At 36.4% G+C, this 12500-nt stretch overlaps 1 protein-coding gene across 10 annotated transcripts in view; it reads right to left on the bottom strand.

Annotated features, from left to right (window-relative positions):
* The window catches only part of LOC309387786 (rap1 GTPase-activating protein 1-like), a gene marked incomplete at its 3' end in the record, with an annotated part of 81349 nt that overhangs the window by 28225 nt on the left and 40624 nt on the right, over window positions 1-12500 (bottom strand). For all 10 annotated transcript variants that reach the window (XR_014174662.1, XR_014174663.1, XR_014174664.1 and 7 more), the window contains exons 9-14: window positions 11653-11706; window positions 11474-11557; window positions 9713-9813; window positions 4397-4526; window positions 3038-3193; window positions 1347-1418 (exon numbers count right to left, since the gene is read on the bottom strand). Coding sequence is in view for 6 of the 10 variants with exons in the window: in XM_081944601.1 (XP_081800727.1) it covers window positions 1347-1418; window positions 3038-3193; window positions 4397-4526; window positions 9713-9813; window positions 11474-11557; window positions 11653-11706 (597 nt within the window). The remainder of the gene's footprint in view (window positions 1-1346; window positions 1419-3037; window positions 3194-4396; window positions 4527-9712; window positions 9814-11473; window positions 11558-11652; window positions 11707-12500) is intronic.

Raw genomic sequence — 12500 nt, 5'->3', positions numbered from 1 at the left:
TTCGATAAAACATTGTAAAATGTGGTGGAACATTGCACACAGTCATAAAAATGGGAAAGTTGCCAAGAAATGCAGTCACAGGACTTGGGAGAGTGGTTGTTGGAACTTTAGAATTGGGTTGTAAATACCCCTGAGAGATCCATCATAACTTTGAACAGTAGCTAAATGACCAGCCATAAGTCAAGTACTACCTGTAAGATTCAAGAGATTTACCTAACCGAGGTTTCACTGAAGAATCTCAATTGATCCTGTTGCCTCAGCAGGTGTTGGTTCTGGCTGGCGTTACTGCTGGTTTGCTTGTGGGTGTGCTTTGCGCAGAACTCAAAAAAAAAAAAAAAAGATGGCGGCGGTAACGGGGGTGACCGGGGAACCGGTTCAGTGGCATGGCCAGCCTGGGTCACTGCCGTTTCTGCAACCCAGTCCAGCATACCACTACCGGTTCAGCTGAACCCGGCCGAACCGGTAGGAACCCACCTCTGTGCCTCAGGATATATTGAGAACTGTGACATGAATGAGCATTAATAGAACATGAATTCAGTCAATGCTCTCTCTCTGTTCGCTATCAGATATCTTTCAAGCAGTTGAACCAGAGGTGGTATTCAGCAGGTTCTGACCAGTTTTGGAAAACCAGTAGCGGAAATTTTGAGTAGTTTGGAGAATCTGTAAATACCACCCCTGACTGGCCCAGCCTCCATCTATCCTCTGCCTCCTGAGTCCCAGCTGATTGGGAGGAAATGGGGATTTGGCAGTAACCTTCCCCTGGAGTGGGGAGGAAATGGGGATTTTACAGTATCCTTCCCCTGCCACGTACAGCAAGCCACACCCACAGAACTGGTAGTAAAAATTTTGAATCACACCTATGACCTAGGAACAGCAAAGACAAATCTATAAAAATCTCCCTGCACCTGTTTACCCAGTCCTTAACTGCCGTAAAGTCTAAAGCTTTGCAGATGGAATTTGCTCTGTACTTCGCTGTTGGATATAGACTGAAACATTCCCCAAATATGAAAAACTAAGCTTCAGATTTGCCCAGCTGGGTCTAAAAAAATAGAAAACCAGGATTTGTTTGTAAGATTAACTGCGTGATGCTGTTGATCTTGTTGCTAACTGGCTCACTGTTTGACAAAGTGAAATGAACTGCAATAATTGCCTCTGAATTGGCTGTTGTGTTAAAATGGGAAGAAGGATTATTACTCCGACAATCAAACTGCACACCACAGATATGAAGGGTTAGTTCCCTAAAAGTATCTGATATCATATATCATTTTCTCAGTCCTGGATAATCTGCAGAAATCTCCAGCCTGCAGTGTTGGAAAAAGCTGCTCTAAGGGACCAGATATACCAACCTTTTTGAATACTGCTGGATTTGGAAGAGGGGCCCCAAAAAAGGGAACATCATCACGGGCAGTCACAGAAACCTGAAACAATCATAATTCACAGAGTAAAAAGACAGCAGAAAGGTCACTGCCGACTTAAGACAAGAATTAATAAGTTACATTTCTGCCAACCAGTCTTCAAAGCATGAAATTGGAACACTCCAGTTATAGGTTTCTTTTTTATGCCACATTGACTCAGGAGAAGAAGGAAGCATTGTAAAGCTGGGTTTTTAAAAAATCAAGCATTTGATCAAGCTATTGTTTGATTTTTTTTTATTCTAGTTCTTTGCAGTTAGTTTTAACTTTAATTTATTATGCGGCTTTGATTGCTTTTTATATTTTATCCAGTTAGATACCCCAATATAATAATCTTACATTTCCAAATTCCATGAGGAGGAAATTTTTTCTAGATTTCATATATTTTCCTATTCTACCACCTCTTATATTAGGCAACATAGTATCAACAGTAGAGACCTTCTAGTAGTTTCTATTATCTCCAAGGGCTTGAAATAGACACCTAACATTAGAACCACCATTACATTCCTGCCTAAACAACCAGATATAAAGATAGATTTTCCCCCCTGTGCCATCATTCTGATGAACATTTAATCCCCACAGCAATGTTTCATTTCTCAATTTATCTCTTCTCATCTTTCCTACTATTTTCTCCTATTGGTTTCTTATGTTGTTTGTAACTTATGATTAATTTTTGTAACTATGATTATGACCTATGACCTATTACTTGCTGTTAATATGTTTACTGTGAGCTTATGCACCAGAGATAAATTCCTTGTGTGTCTGATCACACTTAGCCAATAAACTACTCTACTCTACTCTACTCTACTCCTGCTCCTGCTCTACTCTTAAAAAATCTGTTTAATATAACATTTATTATATTATATTTATATAAATTTACTGATTATTCAGTATTAGGTTTACATCCTGATACAGTTCATCTTCTATTGATGCTTGAATTTTAAAAGTTCTAGTTAATTCAAGCAGTGCCATTCTGAAATGCTAAATGAATTATTAGTATCCTTTAGTTTAGTTCCCTTATTCTCTTTAAGTTTAAGTCTACATATCAAGTAAGTAAGGGCACAGCATCCACCAGGTGGTCAAAACAGGCAAGATGGTGGTCACATCATTGAGACTGAGGGCCTCCCTTTGCACATAGACTCACACAATCACAGAAACCATATACGACTACTTCACATGGATATTTGTACAGTATTGACATTAAAGTAATAGCCCCTTTTTAATGCAGTTGCAGTATTTCTTCCGAGAACTATAATCAAGAACAATTACTCTCATCATGTTATGTAGCATACTTTTTATTCTATTCATGAATAGAATAAGAAATACATATATTTTATTTTTGTTGAAAAATGAGAACAAGAATGGATTGGAGGTTCTGAAGAAAGTAAAGGGAGAACAAGGTGTTTCCCCTTGACTCCCATTTAGACTCCCCAAAATAAAATAGCTACGTATGAGCATAGACTAACGGTTGTTGCTGAGGAATAAAAGAAGGATAGTCCAGCAGTAGATAATAGAAAAGTTAGAGAATGATAAAACTGGAATTCAGAATGCAGCAGGCACTGTAATGCCACAGAACATTCTATGGCTTCCTCAGGAATGGTAAATTGTGTACTCTGTGCCTTTACCTTGTACAGCGTCTCTCCACTGGCATTGTGATGGAGTTGCACCACCATATAGGCATGTAGAAAATTTGATGCGATCATATCGGGCACAAAAGGAGTATTTTCATCTTGGAAGACAATGGCCACAATATCGTTCCCAATGTGGCGCTTGCGTTGGAGCTGAAAAGGAACAAAGAAGATTGCACAAAATGGTAACTCCTCCTATACAGTTTGGGCAATCCACAAACCAATTCCATCCTATTCCAAATTGAGGGATGTTTATAGCAAGCTCTAGTCTGCCCATAGTCACCTCGTAGAAGATGAATGGCATAAAAGTGTAATAAATAAAATAAAATAAAGTTTGTTGATCTACAACTAGAATCTTTCCTCCTGCAAATCATGACATCCCTTGAAATTTCTGTTGCTCAAAAACAATGGTGCCATTCTATTATTTTGGAATAGGAAACAGGAAACCTAAATCTAAACCTAAAATTAAAATCCTAAATCCTAAAATAGGCTTAATGATGTTTAGAAAGAAAGAATTGCCAAAGTCCTACCCACCAAATCTAAGAAATTACAAAAATCATAGCTCCACCAGTATACTGCAGAGACTGTGGCTTTTTCTAAAGGTTTGTTCAGCCCTGGGCCAGGGTTTTGATACCAAATTCTATAAGACAGAATAAGTATATATTTTGCACCTATGTACATTTTATTTTCTCTTTTTGCATATAAGCAAAGATGCAGGACTGAAAATGACCATAACCCAACTAAATTGGGTAATTTATGAATGGTTATAAAATAACCCATGTAATAGTTTGAATTTAAGACTAGGTCCTGAATCCTGGCTTGTCATTGTCAAATTCCAACTCATGCAGAGTTAGAAGTTAGATTTAAGTACAGATTTTTTTAATTCACAATCAACAATGAGCAAAATTACAGAAACATGTCAAAGATAATAGATGGCATGGTCATCCTTGCAAAGCCCAATTTTCACTGCTACTATAGTGTATTTGGCTAGCATGCTGGAATGTTTGGGTCTAAAAAGGAAGCAATTTAACACATCTATTCTGGCAGAATATTAGTGTAAGAGGGCCAAAATATAACACAGAGATCCCTGTAAGTACAATACACACTGCATTGTTTCAATTTCCCCAGTCATATGAGGGAGTACATTCAATTAATGGGGTTTTAGGGTGTCTGTCCTGCAAAAACTGAGAAGGGAGTTTATGCTGCCTTCTCATTCTGGGAAATATAAGCAATTAAGATAATTTGAAGGTTCTCAAGGAGATTTTGCAGCCCATCCTATTCTTCTCTGTGAATTTTTATTAGCATCAAATTGACAATATCTAAAGACTGTCCCTTTCCGAATTCTACTCAACATACCTGCTGGGCATCTCCCTCTGTGAAAGGCAACATTGTAGAGACATGGAACATGATCTCTTTGCCCCGAAAATTTGTGTAGATGGATTCTGTTCCTGTCTGACCTCTTGTAACATCCAGTCCACCTCGGAATCTGAACAGAACAACAGAGGGAAGGCAAAGGGGAAGAGCGCCAAGAGAAGAAGAAGGACAAAAATTAGGGTTTTTTAAAAAAAATGATCAAAGATGGGGACCTAATTCATGACTGTAATATTTGCATCTACTACTATTGGTCAAAACTTTTAGTCTGGGAGGATGAGCCAATGTCATGACAAGATGATGTGCGATCTCAATGCTCTGAGAGCGCCGTCGGTAATTTTGCTGCTGGGTGGTCCAAACGGACCTAAACCGTCCCGCAGAGACGGTGAACAGGAAGAATACGTCTTGCTGATCTCAGAGACATCGCAAAGTCCCTGATCAATCCAAGAGAAGTTCTTCAAGCTGGCAACAAAAAATCCAGCCATTAGGCTGATGAAGTTGGGGCAGCTCCAAAACGGAAGGATACGGAAAGAGAAAGTGTTTCCAGCTGGTGAGGAATTTTTACCGTTTTAAAAGAGACTGCCTATAAAAAACTTAAAATTAATTTAAATTGGAGAACAGAAGAAATAAGCGGCAGAATTAAATTTGGAATGGTTTTGGACAGTGGGTTATCTTACTTTTTAAATGCTATCTTCATGGATGGAATTTATGCAAGCCTTTTAAACGAATGGATTAAGATTTCTTCTTCTATTTTTTTTCTTTTATTATTCTTTGTAACCTATGGACTAAAATTCTCCTCTTTCATTACTGTGGGTGTTCTTCTAACTCATTCAAGAATCGGACTTTTTTTAAAACTTGGAATACAAAAAAGATACAAAAAGAAACAAAGAAAATTGCAACAATAACACTGCTACTCGGAGGCTGGAGGTTTGTGTATTGGAAACGTAACACTCTTACTTTTCTCACTGATTATCCTGGCTTGGGACTCCAAGGTCTCACTGCTTGTTTATAGAGAGTGATAAGAAGAAAAGCATACAGATGTCCCTTTGAAGTATATCTTTAACCAGAGAAAGGTGAAAATAAAATGTTATTGTGAATCTATGCTTATTCTTGTTAAACCCTTCCAAGCTAAAGCAGCAGTGTTTGTTAGCTGGAGATAATGGCACAAATTTTAAGGAAATTTTAAGTCTGCAAAAGATATTCTCAGAAATACAGAAATTATCAAACACGTATGAGAGGATAGAGAAGAAGTTGGAAGACTTAGATCATCTAACAGCAAAATATGATGAAGAAGTTGGAGATGTTTATCAAGTGGAAAAAGTGGTGGTTAAAATCCTAAAAATCGAAGAGGAAAATGATTGGTTTGTCTCTGAAAATGGAAAGAGTGATACTGAAAGAGGAATTAAATGGAGTGGAAATCTACCCCAGATGGCAAGATACAGAAGAAGAAAAAACAAAATAATTTATGGATTTAAAGAGAGAAATTTTATTACAATATCATTGATAACACTACCGAAATCAAAGATAAGCTGATTAAGGAAACAGAAGAAGGGCATCGAAATTACATGAGAGATTTTATAAGCAGGGAGTTGCTAAGAGGAGTCCATACAAAGTTAATTAAGGAGATGAGGACTGACACCACAAATGGCAGAAGATATGAGACTGTTTTGCTACTGGAAAGATTCAGGTTGATAGATGGAAGAGTATAATTTAAAACTAGTTAAACTTAGTGAAATTTAGTGACAATAGATATAGTTAAATAAATAATTGATAATGATAATAATGTATACAATGTGTAATGTTATGATAAATAATAATTGGATATGAATATTGAATGGTACCCATGAAAGGAAGATTAGAAATCCTTTTGGATTATATATAAAGGTTAATAAAAAAGAACTAAATTAGATACAGTTAAGTCTTGATTATTAGGGGGGAAATGTTATGATGCAGGATATAGTTAAATAAAGGAGAGATAATGATAACAACGTATATACAGGTATGGGTACAACAAGGAAACTGGATGTAAATTGTAAACAGTGATTTGGAAAGGAGGATTAGAAAACTTTGTTATTAAATATTATGGATGTTTAGCTAGAATAGGACATAAGGATTCAGTGTTATTGGAGGATTTTAGAAATAGTAAATGAAATGCCAGTATGTGGTTATGTATTAAATCTTGGTATATTTTATGATGAAGGACGTTTAAACAATTATAGTCAAATTAAAATAGAAGTATGATGATGGTAACATGTATAAATATCTGAGTTAAAATACTTGACTTAATATGAATTATGTTTGTTGACTGTGGAAGAGATGCACAAAAGCCTTTTTGTAACCAACTGATACACTTTCTACAGTATGTAAAGAAGGATGTGTTGTGTTTGTTTTGAAAATTAAAAATTAAAAAAAAAACTTTTAGTCTGATACATATTTCAGGAAAAAAAATAGGCCACTAAGGAAACCTGCCTTGGGTACAAGCCACCTGGGTGAGTCACTCTTTGTTAGCCTTAGACCAGGAAAGGGCAACCTACTTCTGAAAACTTTGCCAAGAAAACTGCAGGTATTAGTTCAGGCAGTTGCCAGAAGCCAACACTGATTTAACGGGACACAAAGGCGCAAACAGACTCACAAGGAACCTACAGAAGAATTTATTTCTGAGTAAATATGTGTTTTTCCATCCCATCTGAGCGGACAGGGCGGTACACTGCAGGTGCTTTCCCTTATATATTATCACCTTGTGGGTCCTCCAAACCATGCCTTTTCTGGTGCAGCTCCTGCCCTATGGAACATCCTCCCCATTGAGATCCATCAGACCCCCATCTTTCTATCATTCTGGAGAGGGCTTAAAACCTGGCTCTTCCAACAGGCATTGGAATAGGGCACGATCAGAATATGGATACACTAGAGCAGAATAATTGTGGTGCTATGACTTTCTAGTGTTGTTGGTTTTATACTGTTTTATCACTTGTAAGCCACCTAGATTTTTTTAGAAGATGGAGAGTTATAGAATTTTTTTTAAAAAAAGTAAATAAAAATATATGCTGTTTCTTTGGATGGGCTCATTTATTGTGCTAGCCTGAAGACAAAAGAGTCATAGCATGGTTTAATCATTATAGGCAAACCATACCAGGAAGGCACTGTGGGAGGCTCCACAAAGATCTATTCTCAAGCTCTAATAAGTATTCCGAGTCATTTTGTACCTTTCAGGGCTGGTGAGAAATCTTCCCTGTTGGCTTCCACTGTGAGTCATGCCTGACTGAAGACATGTCCATGAATGAGTGGAAATGATGACTGCTGTGTAGAATGAAAGACTGGTGGGTAGACCGGTCCTTCAAAGCTCTCCAGAGAAGGAGAGAACAGGAGCCCACAAGTGCTCTGAAAGGCATCACCTCATAAACAGACCATAAAACAATGGTTTCCTGTGGGTTTGAGTGGCAGGAGCCAAGGAAGACAATATCTTTGCTCTCAGCAACAGTAGAGCCTTTAACAAGGACGCTAAATTAGTTGAACTTCACTTTCCAATCACATTTGGAAATGTTCAGTCTAATAATGACTTTATGGATATTAGGGACCTTCAAAATGAATTTGGAACCCGTGACTTTTACTTTCTTCTTTCGGTTTAACAAAACCTAAATAGAGACTTAAGAATTTAAAATAAAATACAATAAGCAAAAGGCAAAAAAAATTAAGATTTAAGAAGGTTAAATGGATTGGGAGACTAGGAATATTGGCTATTTTTGCTATAAGATCTGAAAAACAAGGAGATAGTTAAATAATATCTTAGTTCTAGTTAAATAATATCTTAGTTATTATAGTTAAATAATATCTTAGTTATTATAGTTAAATAATATCTTAGTTATTATAGTTAAATAATATCTTAGTTATTATAGTTAAATAATATCTTAGTTATTATAGTTAAATAATATCTTAGTTATTATAGTTAAATAATATCTTAGTTATTATAGTTAAATTATATCTTAGTTATTATAGTTAAATTATATCTTAGGTATTATAGTTAAATAATATCTTAGTTATTATAGTTAAATAATATCTTAAATAATATTATGGACTGCTGTGGCCTAGAGGTGGAGCTCTCGCCTCATAATCAGGAGGTTGTGAGTTTGATCCTAGGGTAGAGGCAGATGTAGGGTCTCCTGCTTGGGCAAGGAGTTGGACTAGATGACCTGCAAGGTCCCTTCCAACTCTGTTAATCTGTTAATATTCTTGTTGGAAATGACTAAAACGGAACTAAACCCATATTAGGAACTGAGGCTTGATGAAGGTTGCAAATGGACACTAGAGGGAACCAAAGGGCCAGGTCATAAAATAAGCAAACAAACAAAAAACCAAAACAAAAATATTCCAGTCAAAATTGCTAAATTGGCTACAATCTTTTTCTTATCCTAGAGTTTTTGGATAAGTGGACCAAAGTGTTACCTACAATCTCAGAATAAATACAAATTTCAATGGATAATTTTTTAAAAGATGAGAAAAAATTAAAAACATTTACCAGGTATTGACATTATAAAATTTGAAGGCATGGAAGACAACCAAATTGAGATCACCAAAATGGGAATACGAAGGACAAATCAAGAAAAAGATCTGGATATGGAACAGATGCAACAAGAATCATGGACAGGGTCTTTTTATGGGTTTTATAAAGTAGGTTGGAATGTCTTGAAGGCCAAAGATTGATGAGAAATCAAACCCACTGGAATGATTTAAAGCAGGGGTGTCAAACTCATGGCCCGCGGGCTGGATGCATCACGCGCTGGCCACGTCCACCCATGGTTTAGTGAAGAGGAAAAAAATCATGATACGTCATGTGATGACACGAGTTGACACCCCTGATTTAAAGGCTAAAATTGTAAAAAGCAAAAAGAAATATCATAAATTTGGACTCTTTGATCAGGGATAAATTATTTGTTTAATATTTCTGATAACTCCTAATGTGCTTTTGCTGAACCATCTGAAAAGATAAATAGTTAGGCTATGGGGATAAGGGTTTTTATTTGTAACTTTAAAAGTGGGTGAAATGTTATCTTATGCTTTGTGTGGCAAAGCTTGGAAAACGCTTCCTTATTATTTATTATTGTTGCCTTTTCGTTTCCTTTTGTTCTTTTTTTTTTTCTGCACTTCCTACACTTTTTCCTTCTAGTTTTGCTTGTATTATTTTTTACAGTGTTTATTAAAAACTTCAATAAAAGTATATTTTAAATTATTTTTTTAAAAAGAAGGCCATCAAGAGCAACACAGGAAAAATAATTTGGTAGTAGGCTTGACATGGATAGCACTTACCCACGAAAATCCTGCAGCTGGATCCTATCGCCTAGGAGATCTAAAAACTCTAAGAAGCCTAAACTCTCTTCTGTATTACTGAAGACTTCTTCCTCTGTGGTCTGGGAGTAAAAAAGAGAAGAAAAGGAAGTGGGAGGAGATAGTCATTTATCATTCTTTCTTAAATTATCCTAAGGATCCTTTTGTACAAAGGATATAAGTCTGAAATGGTGTATAGCTGAGGTTCAATCACAGTAAGTTATTCACTTCACTGGGTGAAGCCTTGTCAACCTCTTTAAAGAATTGTTACCAGAGTAAAATGTATCTGGGGTGAAATATGCATTCCAATATTTGCTTTTCAAGAAAAAAAGAATATTAAAAATGTTAGTAGAAAAATAAAACTTCTCTTCCTGTTCAATACTTCATTTTTCCCTGACCTACAGAATGATGGAACATCATTTAGGATGGGCCTAAAGACAAGGCCTAGTACCAAGTACCAAGCTGCCTTTTTTCTTGGTTGGCCCAGCCATATCCCTCATGAAGCCTATGAAAAACAACTCTCTGGTTTTGTAATTCCAAAGATACTGCACTGAAATTAAACTTTATGTTAATGTATAGCACAGCACAATATTTAAATACACAAGAAAAGTGATTTTGATGCTGATTCTAGTGGTTCTTGGCCGAGGGCCCTTCAGGATGTCTCATAAGAACCATGACAGGACAATAAAGAGCAACAGCAGTCTGGTCTGCTCACAGTTAACAAGGGTAGGGTTATAAGTCTTCTTGGAGGAACTCCCCCCCCCCCTTTCATCTGATCAGCTCTTCAAACAATAGCCAAGATTTTCTAGACATGGCTTGAACATGGAACAGAAAACTCAATATCTACTTTACTCTAGCCTGAAAAACTCTTTCTGTATGGTGGGGGGAAATAAATATTACGTTTACAGCAAAGGGAGGAGGTATATGCAGTGTCTTCCTGCATGAAACAGTCTCTACTAATCTATGTTTTACCATTTTAGAAAAGTGTTAATTTTGTTTAGGTTTTTTTATTGCGGCTTGAGTACTCATTTTCTATTTGGCACTTTAAAACAAAAGCATAAGAATGAAGATGCTGGCAGAGTTATTGTGCTGTAAGCTGCAAAGCTGTGGAATCAGAAAACTTTCTCAGATCAAAATGTGCTGCAGAATATTTTCCACTTGAAACAAATGTAGCAGTTTCAAAACTATATGGAATTTGATTATCTATTGCCCAACATTGTTTCCATCGTTACACTAAAAGCATTTTTTCTCTGTACCATCAAAGCTTTTAATTTCTTTGAATGTACAGTGGATGGATCGTTAAATGGACTAGATTTTGATTTTTTCACATCAAATAATGTAGTCCAAATAGACATGCAGAATATTAAGGTAGAATCAAATTCATTTGCAGAAGAAAAAAATCCCCCGAAGTCCACATCTCTAATAATAGGTATACTACTTTATAATTTTCCAAAAGGCAATTGACCTTTTTCTTCAAAAAGAGTAACGTGTCCTAAAATGGCTCCAACCTTTGAAGTAACCTTTTCCCACCAACCGTGCCTGTTATTTCTCACTGCTGCTGTTTTTGATGACTGAAGATAAGACAGAAGTGCCTGAGAACAGCGGGCATAAGATTAACAAGAAATAATTGACTATATTCAAGCAGCAGAAGAGAGGGAGGATGCAATGGAAGGAATGGAAGTTTGTTTCCAGTTTCCCCACTTATACATGAGCAACAGGTGTGAGAGTGAAAAGTATTTTTACCTGCCCAAATTTTTGGTAGATGACACCAAACTTGAAGTTATTGCTGATGACATGTTCATCAAATGCAACAATGAGTTGGGAAGCCTAGGAGAGGGAGAAAAAGCTTGAATTAGCAGGCAGCTGGTTGGAGAAAAAAATATCTGTATTTTTTTCTACATTCAGAAACATATAGGGGTTACCTTAGGATACAGCACAGGAAAGAAGCGGTCAACATTCACATCTTCACAGAGCAGCTGCAAGGCAAAGTAGGAGGACTTAGCATTCCTAATGTAGGAACCTGACTTCCTAGCCAAAGGACCATTATGATTAATACAAGTCATAGGAGGCATTGCATTTTCAACAGATTTGCATTTGCAAGGTATTTGTCTTTTAATTTATTCCTTGTTCAATTATTAAACTCGCATTTATAAATTTTCAATGCAATTAAATGTGGGCTTTTGAAATTAAATGTAGGTTTTAAACCTGTAATTGGTTAAACTGTTGCACTATTAAGACTGGATGAAGCATATATACTTGGGAGTTTTACATGCAGGTTAGCTGAAAAGAAACCATTATACTTAGTCCCCCACCAGTCAACCTCTTAATAATTAATGTTAATAATTCTCTTCCATTCATCTTACAAAGGTACCAAAATGAAGAGTTGCCAGGTTGGAGAAGATTGCTGCATTAGGTGAATGAAAGTAAAGGATTCAATGGGCAAAGGAGCCATTCAACAGAAAAGGAGCCAGCCAAGAAACTATTGGAAGCTTTATATTGAGAACATTGGATATTTATGTCCTAAGCTGTTTAGGAATGCCAAGGTCAAAACCAAAAATGTAAATGGCCCCAATATGCAATTGGCAATCAGTGAAGATCTCTCAATCTTATGATTGATGTTCCTTCCAGGAATCAGTAGCTTGTCCACAACAATTTACATCAGTTACAATTTGTAGAAACCTGCTAAGGGCAGCCCCACATAAAGCAGTAGTTGGGACAGGATGTATCTAGAATGTGATTAGGATTGTAGGAATGACTGGCAATTAGTCCA

Source organism: Natrix helvetica, assembly GCF_964273705.1.
Source record: "Natrix helvetica genome assembly, chromosome: 2".
Classification (NCBI taxonomy): domain Eukaryota; kingdom Metazoa; phylum Chordata; class Lepidosauria; order Squamata; family Natricidae; genus Natrix; species Natrix helvetica.
Note: the sequence above shows the minus strand (reverse complement) of the source record. Positions and strands in the feature narration are given on the sequence as shown.